At 44.0% G+C, this 16453-nt stretch overlaps 1 protein-coding gene across 5 annotated transcripts in view; it reads left to right on the forward strand.

Annotated features, from left to right (window-relative positions):
- Positions 1 to 16453, forward strand: part of AGL (amylo-alpha-1,6-glucosidase and 4-alpha-glucanotransferase) — a 453547-nt gene that overhangs the window by 185694 nt on the left and 251400 nt on the right. For all 5 annotated transcript variants that reach the window (XM_085601874.1, XM_085601873.1, XM_085601871.1 and 2 more), the window contains exons 15-19: positions 3204 to 3305; positions 6250 to 6405; positions 6494 to 6644; positions 12821 to 12945; positions 13070 to 13182. In XM_085601874.1, coding sequence (XP_085458000.1) covers positions 3204 to 3305; positions 6250 to 6405; positions 6494 to 6644; positions 12821 to 12945; positions 13070 to 13182 — 647 coding nt within the window. The remainder of the gene's footprint in view (positions 1 to 3203; positions 3306 to 6249; positions 6406 to 6493; positions 6645 to 12820; positions 12946 to 13069; positions 13183 to 16453) is intronic.

A 16453-nucleotide genomic window follows, 5' to 3' on the forward strand; every position in this document is an offset into this window, starting at 1 on the left:
TGAGAAAAATTCTCTATTAACCTCTATAGGCAGCGATTGGAACAAGTATAGGAACTTCAGCAGCACCAACATTTTGAGTGCATGTAATCTCCCAAACCAGGAGAGAAACATCGGTGACCAACGTTTAAGATCTGATCTTAGTTGTCGTTGGAGGGGGGAAAAGTTTGCCTAGTATAGCGCTGAAAGGCTAGGTGTGATTTTTATTCCTAGATAAGTGATCTCCTTCTTTGCTTCCTGAAGAGTTTCCTCAATTAGTCTTTTCATTTCTGCTTCGGGTATGTTTAGGTTCAGCAGATAAGATTTTGTAAGGTTGATACGTAAGCCTGCAAGGGTTTCAAAGGCCTTAATTTCTGTCTGTTGGGCTTCTATAGAACTCTGTGTGGTCATTAGGGTGAGTAAGACATTGTCAATGAATAGGGATATTTTGTGTTCTATCTTACCAAATAATATGCCTTTGATCTCAGGTGTGGATCTTATTTTCACTACTAAGGGTTCTATACTCAAGGCAAAGAGTAGCGGTGAAAGGGGCCACCCCGTTTACTCCCTCTACCCACTTTAAAGCTTAGATTGTACTCTGATCACCAGCCTAGATTGGAGTTTCACATAGTTGGCTCGGACCATTGCAATAAAGGCTTTACAGAAACCAAACCTTCTCAAGGTGTGAAACATAAAGGTCCAGATCAAACGCTTTCTCTGCATCAAGCCCCAGTAGGACTGCCGGGATCTGTTTCTTGGTTAACTTCTCAATCAAGTGAAGCTCTCTCCTGATGTCGTCATGGGTTTGTTGGCCCTTGATACATTCCGATTGATCCGGATGGATCAGGTCTGGCATCAGATCATCCAATCCTGTGGCCAGGGTTTTCGAATATATCTTAGCATCCAAGTTGAGGAGAGCTATTGGTGTATATGAACTGCAGAGCTGAGGGTTCTTTCCTGGTTTAGGTATTACTGATACCAGGGCCACACTCATTGAGTGTGTAACTGCTTGTTCCGTCGCTATGTGATTAAAGAAAAGGATAAGGTGAGGGACCAGATCAGAACAGTAGGTTTTGTAAAACTGGGGCGTAAGGCCGTTCGGCTCTGGTGATTTATGAAGCTACAGACCCCCTGTTACGCAACGTATTTCGTCCTCCATGATTGGAGCACCCATAAGCAGGTTCCTGGAAATATCTTTCATCTCTCTGATGGATGCTGCATGGGGTAGACAATTTGTAAGGTGGTTCAGCTGACATGCAGTAACAAATGTGGGTCCTGCAGATTGAACCCCAAAGTTAAGGTCTGTTTACTGGACCCCCATATAAAATAAACCTGATGCGTTGGGAGATTGTGCACAGGCACTTGGGGGATATTTTGATTACTGAACAACACCATGATTTTATTGATGCTTTTGCTCATAGGACACACCTTTGAAAATCGTGCCTGATGGATCTCCCTTAAACGGATAGACCATTTGAGTTTTCCATTGGCATCATGACCTCCAGATTGGTGTTCCTGATGGCAATGTTGACAAAGATCTATCATTACAAAGCCTCCTCATCCGGAATATTGCCAAAAAGAGAGGATGTGGTCTGACGGCTAGACAGACGATTTTGGTGCTGGAAACCAGGGTTCGAGCCTCGGGGTCGCGTCCACATCCTGTGATTCTGGGCAAATCACTTAGTCTCCCCGTACCTACAAAAACAAAAATACAACAATAAAAATGAATGTGTCCTTGTGTAATGTAACCGGTGCTCATGTAAAGCGCTCCAATACCTTCGGGTCGAGTTCGCGCTATATAAATCTGCACTAAAAAAAACGTGTTGGCCAGAACAGCGGTCTGTCTTTGGCAGATATCTTGTTACCACTTCTCTACATCAGCTCCTTATCTTGTAATAATGATCAAGCTCTGACATAGTTTGCTGTGCCATAGTACAGGCGAGTTCCAAACCTTCTAGTCTCCCCCAAAGTAAATATTATGGCTTCCACTGTCCGTCCCCTGGAAAGTCAAATATGCCAAGAAGTCTATGGTACACAAAAATCATCACCGATATTGACTGGTAGCTACTGTCTGCTCTAGGACCTGGACTCACTCATGTACTTTTAAAGTTAAATTAGGTAGTGCTGGTCCACAATATTAACCCATCACCAAAGACCCTGATTCCTGGCTCTACAACGTGAAGGAGATAATGGCCGTTTTCTTCTTTGGAATTTTGATCATTAAGTTTTGTTTTTTATTCGAAAATCAGTGTTGGGAGTGCACAAACGTAATATTAAGGTTATGATAGCCATAATAACATCTCTAAAATGCAAGCAGTAAAAGCCAGTCATGCAGCCTTAAAGGACTCCTCTTCCGGCCTCATTACCTCCACAGTCTAATACTTCACTGCTCAGCATCGCACACATGACTTAATAGTATGAATGACAGTCTAGCCAGTGATGAATACAACAATGTCCTTGTTTTTAATACCTAGTGTTTCTGTTGTACTGATTTTGAACTTGACAGCTCTGAAAGTTTTAGCAGTGTTCTCTTTTTCAATGGCACTCACTACACCATGGTGTCAGGCAGGAGACTCATGTTTCAAGGACCATATTTTGAGAGAGTTGTAAACTATAAAAGCAATGTGAATAGATCTGTGTGTTGGTGCTGAGCAGGGTGGATGACTGGACGTGCTCGTGACTGAATGGGTGATACAGCACATCATTGAGTGAGTGTGTATATGTAGGAGTGGAGGAATGACTTTAAGAGGCAAGGAGTAGGCAGTTGTTTTTAAGATGGCATATAAAATAGATGCACAGATGAGCCGGTGTGTGTGAGTGGATGGTCCAGTGAGCTGCCCGTGAATGAGTAAATAAAATGCTTCAGTGTAACTTGGCCATGTAGCTAAATAGTGAGTCGATAGGTGTGAGAGGAGGTATACGAGTGTGTTGATGAGCAAATTAATTAGAACGTAGGTCTATAGGTTAGCAGATTGTAGAGTGAATGGCATAGGATGATCTTAGTTAATGGCCTAATGAGAGCTGCATATGTCAATTTCATGTGTAACGTATACACACACAGTCTGCATTTAGATGGTGTGTTTATAACTCCCTATGGCCTAAATATAGTCTTTCATCGCAGGAGTATTCAGCCAAACACGAATATTAAATTAGAAGACGACAGTAGTTTAAATGTTTAAACTTTAAAAAATCTTACAAAAGGTTCATATCTGTCTTTTTCTCATTAGCATCGCTCTGCATACGATTCTCTTCCAAGTTCAGCAATTGTTTCTATGGCATGCTGTGCTACAGGAAGCAGCCGAGGCTATGATGAAATGGTACCACATCAGGTCAGTTCGGTGTTTAAAAGTGTGCATCTATTGGTAGTTTTAAATTCATGTGTAGATAAATAAATGATGTGCACTAACCCATAGCAATCATGCATAAGTTGCTAAGTAATCTACTAAGAAAGATAACCAATGTCCAGAGAGTCTGCTGTAAACTATATCATACACGTTTTGACAATGCATCACATTGACTGGAAATAACAACATTCTGTGTTCTTTTAGGGACGTTTTGCCCACTTTGTGTGCCTGCTAATGTTGAACAAGTGATTGATGTAGCAACATATAAAAATGTCTAGTTTCTGATAACCAAGCGTAGGCAAGTGGTATTGATTGCTTGCTTTTACTCTAGTCTTGGTAACAAAGTAAACTGTTTTCAAAACCAGCAAAATAACTACAAATCATTGTACACCATTGGAATTTATGGCCCACAAACTGATCTGTTCCTGCTAATCGAGTCCTAGTGCAGTCTCAGGCTTCATGCCTCTTTCCTCCAGCTAGTCGTCCTCCTCTTTCTTTGGGTAAACTGTATCTTCTAACCAGCACCAGCATCTTCCCAAGATCTTACAGAAGCAAAGATGCCTTTTTTGCCAGCCACTGCTGTCGTACCCAATTGCTGTTCTGGAACTAAAAGGAAGCACCCAGACCTTCCTGTGGAGGGGGAAGCACATATGTCTGATCACTGTAAAAAATGCCTAACCACATTTAACCATGCAATACTGCAGATAGCAAAATGACAAAATTGCATTATCAAAAATATAGTTTAACTCTAATGTATTTAATGGACGTTAACAAGGGGATAATGCCATGCCTTTAGTGCAGAAAATCTTTATTTTACTGCAGGACACAGAGGCTCATTCTATACTTGTGTTTTTTGCGTTCAGTGTGCTACCAAGGCTATTGGATGGATCACTTTCTCTGAGTGAGGCACAAAGGCTAGCATGTCAGTCCCTGTTATATTGTCCACCTAAGCCTTATATATTTTTTAATCACAATCAATAATTGAGCAGACTGTCAAACTACTTTGCCCATAATTCTTTTAGTCTCCATCATTGCCCATCTTAGGTCATGAGGTAAACGTCTGATAAGAAGCCGATTTAGTAACCATTTTGGACATACAGCTGATGAAAAAGCTAAGCCTTCTGGGTAAAAATACCTGCACCTAACATCCAAGACACTGATGTCAGATGCTTGCTTCTTCTTCTGCCTCCTTTTCCAAAAATAAGGGTAAAAAGCTGATTTGTCTTCCTGAAACACAAATACCTTGCCTTTAGAGGATTGGATTGCCTAATCCCTTTCAAGCAATTGCACACCAGGGAATACGTGGCAGCCTGGGAATTTGCTACATATCGAGACGGGAAGGTATCTCTGATCTACCTGTAGTGACAAATATGTATACCTAGTCCTCATGGGCTGGTTTTTACAGAGCCTGAAGCCTTTTGTGAAAGGACATGGATACCCCCTCAGGGCCTGAAACTCTCCAGGCCCCAACGGTTAGAGTCACACAACCTTGCCTGCTGCGGAATAAATTGGTCTAGCATAATTATTAGAAATTTGGGACCCCATAGATCAAAAATAGCTACAGAAGTGAAGAATACTTCCAGACCCATTGATATCCTGCTGAAAAAGATATGTTTGCATTTACAACTGAGAGGCCCAAACCCAATATTTTTGGTAATCTCTTGGCAGCCATATTGAGGTATGTGTACAACATGAAAGGGTGTTTCTAAAATGAATTTGACATTGATGTATGCCAAGGGCTCTCCCCAGCAGCCTTTTTGTATTTTCTTGTCCCCCGATATGGGGAACAAACTCCTTCTTAGCCTGGGGGGTGAGGGGAAACAGTTTGACGGCGACTGATTCTTATTCGGCACTAGCAAGCTCCCTAATGAGGAGACCCGGTACTCGCTTCTGGGCTACATCATTTCTATGTGTGTGACATCACACTCAAATTGGATGGACCTGGAAGGAAATCTTTAGCCCATCCCAGGTTGATCCAGGAAGCTTGTGAAGGGGGTTACTGAAGAGACTAAGGCTAGCTTTTACTGTCCTTAGCCATACCTACCAGTCCGAGTCACTTTTGTCTGTTGATGGGAGGGAGGTAGGTGAAAGAGAGTGCTGGGAGGAGCAGCACAGCTAGTCCCCCAACAGACACAATTAGCCAAGTGGGAATTCGTAGGGAATGAACTAGGACAGCCGGGCCTAGTAGCTACCCTTCTAATGCTCACTATCTGATTTAGTTTCAGACAGATTTATTTTGTCTCAGTGCTTTTCTGTCCAAGAGATCTTGTGATCGGAGATTGTAGAACCAGTTTACCTCTCTTATTTTTGCAATTGTACTGAATGTGTCAGTATCGCTAGTGGCCATGCTGTCGATTAAGCTGATCATGAGCAATAGCTGTGCATCACTCTATCTAAAATATCAGTGGATTTTTCAGATTTGACATTTCCTTTTTTCTTCCATCTGCACTGGATCCCGTGCTCCACTCTTTGAAAAGTAGTTGGCTGTTTGCCAGCTTGTAATCATATCCGTCTTAATGGCTTTTGAATGTTCCCCCTCAATGGGACAGAAAATTAAACGTTTTTTTAGTATCCTTTATGCCATTATTAATCAGTCAGTAACCTTCCCTTCAAGTAGCCCAATGGATTCCTTCATCATTGATTTCAGACTAAGTGATCTGTTGTCACCGGCATCTTCTCTGGTCCCGGTATCATTGATTAGGCCTTGACCCAGTTTTGTCCATCTTGCTGATTGCGGAAAAAGGACCCACTTTGGTGGTTCTTATATTTTGGCTTGTGCATGGGGTATGAAATGACAATTCTTGTGTAGTTCATGCCAGATGAACACATGTTGTGATGCACTACAAAAACTACAAAACACACGTAAAGAATGTCTGGTTCATTTTATATTTTCAGAGTTCTTAAACCATGGTTTTCCTTTTTCAATCAGATTTCTGTGGTTTCCGAAGAGCGGTTTTATACGAAGTGGAATCCAAAGGCCACAGCATCAACTCCTGGTGAAGTTAACCTACAAAGTGGAATTATTGCCGGCAAAAAGGCTATTAACCAATTGCACCAAGAACTGGGCGAGCGAGGTTTTATCCAGGTATATACTGAAAAGAACCGTAATATACCACTGCCCTCAGGATAGTATGGTTTCCCTACTGAACATGGGCTCTGCTTACTTTCTAAAGGTCTATGTGGACCAGGTGGATGAAGATATAGTAGCAGTGACAAGGCACTGTCCACACACACATCAGTCTGTAGTAGCTGTGTCCCGGACTGCGTTCCGTGATCCAAAAACGTCATGCTACAGCAAGGAAGTGCCTCAGATGTGTATACCAGGTATTGCCAACTGATAATGTATAACGTAATTGAAATATGTGTAAATTAACTATACTGCCCTACTATAATAGGGTGTCATGTCAAACTATTTAATTTTGTGCTCCATGCATTCACAAATACACTGTCATTTTATAACTGGTAGCATGTTCTTGTCATTAAACTATCGTGGATCAGCTTTTACTAACAAATATCAACAGAATCAAAGTTCACTTTCTAGTCTGAGAAAAGTAATCAACATGTGCACATATTTAATGCAGAGCTTTGGCTGACTGTCTATCACCATGTATTGTCATTGTATTCTTCACAATGATATTCATTCACATAAGTTATGTTTGTTATTCAATATTTCGACTTTGAATATAGGAGAATGCCATAACTGCTCTTCGCTATCCCTCGCTGCAAAAACATAACTACTCCTTCCGTAGCACTTTTCAGTGGGAACGCGCAATACTGTGTTTCCATGGCATACACACATTTGAGATCATTTGTGCTGCAAATTTGAGGATAGGCTTTGTAGTGATACATCGATTGTCCCTCAACTTGCCAGGAGGATGGAATTAAGAGATGTATGTGAGGTACTTCTTTATTGCTGATCTTAAGCATACTTGATATTTAATAACACTGAAGTACCAATCATGGTACACCCATCTGCTGCCTTCTGCAGGCAAGTATTTGGTAGTGATCAGCGAGCTATACATTTCCTTATTTGTTTCAGCGAAGCTAACTTATCACAGCCACAAAGAAATAGTTTCTTTTTTTTTACTGTAGATTCTAATAGGATTTTGAGCCCCCGAGTGTCACTAGTTGGGCAAGCTTGATAGACCAGTACCATTGCAAAGGTGGGAGCTTCTCACTGCATGTCTTTCTTGTTTGTGAATGGAGAAACAACCACAAACCTGCCTTTCAGTTTGTTTTGTGGTGACATGATTTATTTTAATTAGATTGTTTTTATATATTGTGTTCTAGATCCTTAAACAGCTTGCAAAGATGCAGCACACTTATGACAGTAAACCATGTATAGTTAGATGGCACAGATTCTATGGTAGGTTAACAGATTATGTGTTTTCAAGCCAAAGTAGAAGCACATTCTGCTGTTATTAATGAAAGGTCCTTAAGTTCATGTCAGCACTAGGAGGCACGGCCGAGACCTAAGAGAATTGCAGCCAAAATGGTCCCAGGTCGTGAAGACATACAAACTGAGATGTGATACCCGGATGGTTGTGCCGGGCCTAGCTACAGTAGGTGCAGAGGACGCATGGGCCGCAACAGCGTGTCTACTGCAGGCTGGTGATTGCCCTAGGAGCCGGCTGACGCCCAGGAGTGGCACCGCCTCATACCTCATGCTCCTGGTAAGGACCCCTGGACTCTGACTTAGTGGTGTACATTATGCAAGGGCCCTGGAGAGGCAACATCTCTCTACGTGGGATCACTGGGCACGTAATAGGCCCCTGCATTAGCAGTGTTGGTGCTTTTTAGGTGGCCACTGGACCCTGCGGGATCTCATCCTTCACTGGCGGTGAGGGCGTGCTGCCTGGTGGCATAAAGGCCCTATGCTGGCCCTGATTCAGTAAGAAAAGCCCCAGCCCCCTTGGAGACGCTGGTGCCCTGGACTTGACTCTCGAATGATGGGTGCAGTTGTGGTGGAAATTTGAGGAAGTGCCCGGTACGGCTTGTAATGAGTGCGTACATTAACTCACCCCACTAGTGGGTAACACTGAGGGTGGACACAATAGTTACGGAGACAGCCGGGCCAGGATTCGGTGCAGTTTGTGACGAGGTGTGTCTCCCTCGTTAATGGTGGGCCTGTGCCCGACCTGGTGATCGTCCCCCAACACGGTGACTGCGGGGACCGGTGGCTTCAGCTGGCCCTGAATCTGACTGCTCGTGCTGCCCGGGGAGCTGCAGTGGGGGTCAGGCAGGTCGAGGGTGGACTGGACTTGCTGAAAGTCTGAGATAGTGCCCAGGAGCACCCGTACAACATGGCGAAAGACAAGGGACCACCAGCAGCCAAACAAGATACACTTGACTAATACATGCAGGCTGGTGGCTCATTGCCTTATGGATCCAGATACCCAGACTGGAGTGGTCCCAGATAATGCAGCTCTGTTAGCAGCCATCACCCAATCATGTGACGCCTTGTATGCCAAAATAGGTGCTGTGGGTTTGAATGTGACGCTACTGCGACAAGACCTTTGCAGCGTAGTCGAAAGGATTACAGAGGCGGAGGTCCGGGTCTTCAGGGTGGAAGACTTCCTACCGGCCACCATATCCAGGCTTACCTCTGTGACCATGGAATTTGCTGTGCACGTCGAAGATTCAGAAGGGAGGGCTTCCCGCAATAACCTGCACCTTGTTAGATTCCCAGAGAGCTGCAAGGTTGCCTTGATGGAGGGTTACTTTGATCAATGGCTGCATGACCTGCTGCCAGCGGATGCCCTTTTCCAATGTGTTGTGGGCGAACGGGCCCTAGGGCTCTGGTGCGACCCGGCCCCTCCAGGGCCATGCCCTACCAGTGATTGCAGAATTTCTGAATTACTTAGAGACCCATATTAAAACATGCCTGATCCCAGGTTAAGAGCATGTAAAAATCAGACTATACCAGGCTGGTACAGCAACAGCTTCAATCCTTTCAAGCTGCAAAACATTGTCTCCGGGAACTAAATATCAGATACACGATTCTGTGTCCCGCAAAACTCAAGGTGTATCATTATCAGACGCTCTTTTTCAACTCCCTGGAGGGGGTATTCCAGTGGGCAGATGAACGGATCTAGATTAAACCTCACACACCTCCATGCATAGAGTCTGACTCTTCACTGCGTGACGGGTAGAATAAGTCCAAGAAGGTTCCGGCTGCTCATTGCCAGCCATCCCGGTCAACATGGCGGAGCTCCAGGATGACGGATGACATGCTGGTGGCTGCGGGGGTCTCCCCGTCCTCTCAGACACCTGGTGCAGATTCTCCTAAGTGACGCTGGGTAGAATTCATATTAGATGATGTTATCCTTTATCCTCTTGGTGTTTGATGCAATGGGTGGTCACGCACCACGGTTTCCAGGAACGTATGCCCTTCTATGTATATTTTCTTGTTGGGTACGGGGACCCAGTTGGGGTCTGCCCGCGTTCCCTCTCATGACAGGTATTTCAGGTTTTCCGAGTGTGGGTTGGGGCATGGTTGTTGGGTATTTGTTGTTTTTGTGGTGAATATTGCATAGCTACAAGGGACAGCTATTCAGTAATATTGCTACTATTGCTATGTTTACATGTTTCTTTTGTTTTTCTCCCTCATATACCCAATAGGTAGACATTGCTTCAGGATTCAAACATGGGTCCCCAGCCGCAGACGCGTTTCTCTGATTTGATCCGATTAGTGTTGTGTAATTTTTAGAGCCTATCAGATAAGGTGAAGAGGTAGGCGGTTCTGAAGCAGGCCAAGAGGATGGGGGCGGATGTCCTACTGCTACAAGAGACTCACCTCCTAGGTAATAAAGCCCCTTTCTTAGCTAGATGGGCATTCACAAAAGTCTACCACTTGTGTTCACGCGGGGTTCTAGCGGCACAGGGATCCTGATTAAACAGATAGTTCACTTCCGACATCTCAATACATGGGTTGATTACTATGGGAGATACGCAGCAGTTACAGGGACGCTCTTCGGAGAACTTATCACATTGTCTGAGTGTCTATGCCCTGCCCTCTCTTAGACACTGCTTTCTTGAATTATTGGTGGGCTGCGGAGTGAGCTACCGGAGGGGCTTGTGGTGATGAGGGGGGATTATAATGGAGTTGTTGGCCTGGCAGTAGACAGTTGGCGCCCATCTGGCCTGACACCCCTTTCATCCTTTATCGCTGTGCTGGGCTTTGTAGACTTATGGCAGGCCCATAACCCCTCCCCAAGTGAATATAGATTTTACTCAGCAGCACAAGGCTCTTAATCCCGTCTGGACTATTCCTGGTCCCCAGCAATCATTTGCATTGGGTGAGAGATGTAGCAATGCTCCCCAGAGGCCTCTCTTATCGCTCTCCAATGGCGCTGGACTTCAGATGGACACCTGTGCCCGGCGTTCTGTTGCTGTGTGCAGTATGTAGGGGACAGTTCCGCTGTCCCTTGGGAGGTCTTGGTTTCCAGGCGAAGGCTGGCAGGTCTCTCGGGCTTTGGGGGACAGCAGCTGCAGGACAAGTCGACTTTTGGTTCAATAGGCGAAGTCAACAGGCAGGTCAGCCGGGTTGGTGCCAAGTCAGATGCGGGGGCTTCTGTTCTTCCTGTGCAACTCTTCTCGTCCGTCTTCTTTCTTCAGGTCATCAGGATCTGATGCTCTGGGCCAGCGACTCTCCTAAATACTGAATTTAGGAGAGTTAGGGGAGTGTGGGTTATTAGCCAATGGGCTACTGATCCCTGGGGTCACTATGCCCCCAATATGACCACTTCCTGTGGGAAGTGGGCATAACCCTGTCCCAGAATTCCTAAGTATGCCATCACAAGATGGCTACTTCTGAAAAACCGTGTCCACCTCAGTTTAGTCCACTTTAGGGGTGGTACTAGCCTGAGGGTGGCATGCCTAACTGACTAACTAATTGTTCGTCGCCTGTCCAGGTGCCAAAGTGGGCTCTGGACAAGGGGGTTAGCTTCCTCTCCTGTGAGGAGTAGCCATATTTGCATTTCAAAGATGGCAGCTCTTTGACGCTTGACGGCCTAGGAAGGCGAATCAGCAGGTCATCCTGTGGGAGGGGGTGCTACACCCCCTTCCTGGACAGGTTTTTGTTTTGAGCCTTCTGAGAGCAGAGGGTTTCTCCCCCGGAGGTCAGAATTTTGTCTCTGGTGGCAGGCTGGCAGAAACCAGTCAGGGAGCACACCAGGGGCTGGTAGGTTTTTAGGGGGGCCCTCTAAGGTGCCCTCTGGGTGCATGCATTGGTAAATCCATCACTGGAATCAGTGTGAGTTTATTAATACGAGATGTTTGATACTAAACATCCCTTTCTTCAGTGAAGCCATCATGTAACTGGAGAAGTCGTTTTTACCAATGTCCAGCACATGTTTTAAAATGGCTTCCCTGGTCACTTGTACTGGCAGTAACAGGATTGAACAGCACAGGGACATATCTGCTCATGCAGGTATGCCCTGACATGTAAAATTCAGCACCCTGCCTTAAGGCTGTCAGGCCTGCTGTAGGAGTAATTTACAAATACTACATGCAGTGTTAGGGGTCTAGGCACACAGGGTTGTGGGACATGTAGTGTTTTCACTTTGTCTGCACCAAGCTATGCAGCCTGCAAGGCAGCCTTGCATGTGCTTGGTGAGGGGCCCCTTGGGGTGGCACAATTTGTGCTGGCACCCTGAGCGACCCTCTTTAGTACCTCAGGCCCTAGGTACCAGGGGTACAATTTACTAGGGACTTACAGAGGGTGCTAAAAGTTTTGCCAATTAGGGAAGCAATTGTACACTTAGGGAAAGAGCTCTGGCACTGGGGGCCTGGTTAGCAGGAACCCAGTGCACTTCCTGTCGAATTCACATCAGCCACCAGGCAAAAAGTGGGGGTAACCATGTCAAAAAGGGCTACTTTCCTACAATCGTGCTTAAAGAAAAATACATTGAGTCTATAACGTGTTGAAATGATTCAAGGCAAATGTAGTATTAAAGAACAATTAAGTACAATACTGATGTGTTACCTTTGAAAAATCTACCTATCACCTGTCAGTAAGGCTCATCCTCTCACTTCCAAACAACTACAGTATGAGATTACTGGGAAGAGTATGTGAAATTGTCTTTGAGTGTCTCTGTTTTGTTAATTTGTACATATTTATTGTTTATGCTGTTTCTCTCTTTTTCTCCCTGTAAAAGCACCCTTCTCCCACTTGTATTAGTTATTCATCAACTTTTTATGGCCAAACTTTTCTATAGATTTTTCAACATTATTTTTGCACTGTACTACAAATTTGCCTGCAGTATGCACATTAAGGAACCAACCACTTTGTGACGCTTTAAGATGCTTTGGGATAAGCATTTAGCGCCGGATGTACCCTCCAAAGTGCATAAAGATGTTTCCTTGAACCTGTTAAAATGTGTAGGTCTCTGTTATTTATAGAGTCTGAGCCATGGTTACTTTCCCTTTGCGTCCATACTGTTTTAATGCAGCAACGCTCCATGTCATGCAGGTTGATCTTATTTATTGTTTCTTAACAGGAAAAATTGAAGAGGTAGTACTGGAGGCTAGAACCATTGAGAGAAAAGCAGACACTTACAAGAAAAATGAGCACTTCATAAATGGGATGGCAAATTATACAGTGGAAATCAGAGAACATATCCAGGTATGATAACACTTTCTTGAATGAGACCCAAACTCCAAACTGTGTGGTGCATTCCTTGTGAGTCAAAATAGAGCACAATGACAGTCAATGTGTCTTTAGTGACTTGCAATATTTTCTGTTGAAGCTTACGGAGAGCAAGATCGTAAAGCAGGCTGGTGTTACGAAAAAGGGAGCTAATGAGTATGTCCAAGAAATAGAATTCGAAAACTTGACACCAGGAAGCGTCATTATATTCAGGTATGTATCTGTTACTTTTCTTAAAATTTCCGTGTGGAGTCCGCGTGGCAGCCTTAGGCACTTTGTCTGAGCGCCTACTTGTGCAGCTCTGTGGAATCTCAATCCATGATCTATGCTTATTTATTTCTATTACTGCCCAGAACTCCAAAAAATTACGGGCAGGTTAATGGTTTATGGATCTGTTAAGTGTACATCAATAACTAAGTCAAGACACTTTGGCTCTCTCTGGCTGAAACGTGATAGGGAACTATTAAAGTAGGATAGTAGTCTTACATGAACCAACGGGCACAGTAAATTCATGTAGCTGTTACTGTGTATGGTACCGTAAATGCCAGAATAAGAGCTGTACCCCTTGCACCAGTATTAACATTTGCAGTTTTATGCATACCATGCTCTAAGTTACCAGGAAAAAGCTGCATTCAGTAAAACTACATATGCTTGTTCAGTGTACAATAGATGACAGAATGAACCAGGATTATCCTGTAGCACACGAGGCAACCCTATGTCATTAGACTAAATAAATCTGTATACAGTTGTAAGTTCATTGTTGGTGAATGTACACCAAAACCTTCATAAAATACCTTAAAACAAGCCATTTGCACACTTACCTTCTACATAGGTGTGGAAATGGCTTATATAATTAGTCCCTTTTAGTGAGGTGTTGAGTCTTCAGTGTTTTTAAGGAGAAATAAGGTGGCAACAGGTTTTCGGTGGACAAAATATTTGTTCAGATTATGGCAACTTTAGTGGACTAAGTCAACTTGTTCGAAGGTCAACTTTTTTTTTCTAATATTTTCAAGTCTGTGTGAATTGCAGCTGCTTGGGGACTTCATTTCATCTGGTTTTGTGGAATAGATTATATGGTCATCAAATTGCAGTTTGTCATCATCTATAGTGATTTTTGCAACAACATATCTATATTATATGGTTTTAGATGTTAGAATTCCAATATACACACATCTCTTTTTAGAAGTGGCAAGTTTCTGTTAAACAGTGTATTGCTGGCTTTCCTTTCCACTTTTACTGCATGTGTTTTCTAGTTAGCCACAGTGTTAGGAGCATTGTAAGTTATTGGTGTGTAAGGCCTGTAGGAATAACTGTAGTTTCATTGGTCTATTAGAACGTTAATAAGGTGGTCAATGTAGATTTAATGCAGTATGTAGACATATTTTGTTTGTAGATGTCCGTAATGCACCATCTGTTTGATTTACTTTTACCTAGGATGTTATTGTTGGTCTTGCACTGTCTTAGTATGTATTCCTATGAGATCTGTTTTCAGCAGGTACAATCAGGAACTTATTCTCCTCTAAAATCTGCTGTTTTCATTTTTGGGTGTATGATACAACCACGCATGCCTTAACCATGCATGCCTAAACAACGCAGTCTGAACCGTGACCACTTCTTTGCCACGCATACCTTTACCACTCCTACCTGTAAAACAAATTTGTTGTAAAGGCATGATTGGTAAAGGGATATGCGTGGTAAAGGGCACACCCCAGGCCCTCCGCCCTGCGCCCTAAAACCCGATGCCCCACCCCAACCCTAAAACTATCCTGACTCCCCACCCTGATCCTTAAAACTGACTCCCAGCCTTGAAAACTGCCCCCTTCCCCCTGAGCCCTAAATCCCGGCCCAGCCCTGAAAACTACCCAACACCCCCCCTCTCGCCCTGAGCCCTAAAACCTGACTTCTGCCCAATAAACTACCCTGACCCAGTCCCTCTGCCTTGAGCCCTAAAACTGGCCCCCAGCCCTACAAACTATCACCCTAAAACCCGTCCCCAGCTCCACTTGCCAGGCTGCGCCCCACTCCTTCCTCTCCTGATCCTTCCTTTTCCTCTCACTGCCAATCTGCACATCTAGACCGCAGAATGCCCGTCCCAACCATGCATGTGCGTGGTTAAGGCATAGGTGTAGTTAAGGCAAGAGGTGTTCCACTTGCGTTGAAACGGCATGCATGGCTCATCCTGCATTGTAAACGTAGTTTCCCTTCATTTTCCACTATGGCGGATGAGTTTTGGTTAGTATAAAGCCAGATCTGAGCATAGTGCTAAATTCAACAAGCATTTTCAATGCAATAGGTCTCGCATTATTAAAGTTTGAGCTGTTGGCATTGCTAATAATAATGCAAAACCAATAGAGTCAGTAATGTGAGACCTTTTGCATTGCAATTGTTTTTTTCAATTTTTTTTTTTATATAGCACGAACTTGAGTGAAAGGTGTGTATTTATGTTGCATTGAGTACAGTGTAATTATGTGTTGTGTTATTATGTGGCACAGAGTGGTATTGTGTGGAGTGTATTTATCTTGCATTAAGTAGAGAGTAATTATGTGACGTGCAATTATGTAGTACTGAGTGGTATGTGGAGTGTATTTATGTTGTGTTGAATACAGTGTAATTATGTGAAGTGTAATCACACAACCACACCCAACTAGACAACCACACACACACAACCACAAACACGTCCACAAACAAACCCACAAACACAACCACACACACACCCACAACCACACACACAACCACACACACAACCACCACACACACCAACACAAACACACACAACCACCACACACACCAACACAACCACACACACCCACACACACCCACACAACCACACACACCCACACAACCACACACACAACCACACACACAACCACACACACACAACCACACACACACTCAACCACACACACTCAACCACACACACTCAACCTGTCTAGCGCCGTCTGTTTGCCATTTGAGCTTTATTAGTGTTCTGGCTAAAAACGAAACAAAGTATTTTGTCAACTCCTAATAAACATTTTAAAGAGCGATTTTATACATCGTAGAGTACTGATGAACGGAGATCTAAAAGAATTGACCATGGATGAATGCTTTACATACTTTTTGACTCGAGAGTGACAAGATGTATTCAGGTGTCTTGCTGGTAATGACGTGTTAACTGCCAATGGTTACACACTTCTACCTACACAAAGGTCAGACATTTCTGTTGCAGCCAATGTCGCAACAGTCAGTCTACATAATCCGCCGGGCCTCACGTTACTGACGGTGCTGCGAACCGTCTTTATCGGAGAAAGATGTGAGAAAGATAGGGAGAAATCCGCAAGGGACGACACAGATACAGATCTTAGGAAAACAGAAACAACTATGCATGAACATCCCGTGCACATCATGTGGTCTACAACAGTGTCAAGCTAACCTCCTGCAGGCCTGCTGACTGCTTCCCGGGGTCCATAAAACAAGACGATTCTGTTCCAGTTTCACTTGGAAT

This window comes from Triturus cristatus, chromosome 4_2 (genome assembly GCF_964204655.1).
Source record: "Triturus cristatus chromosome 4_2, aTriCri1.1, whole genome shotgun sequence".
In the NCBI taxonomy this organism is placed as follows: Eukaryota; Metazoa; Chordata; class Amphibia; order Caudata; family Salamandridae; genus Triturus; species Triturus cristatus.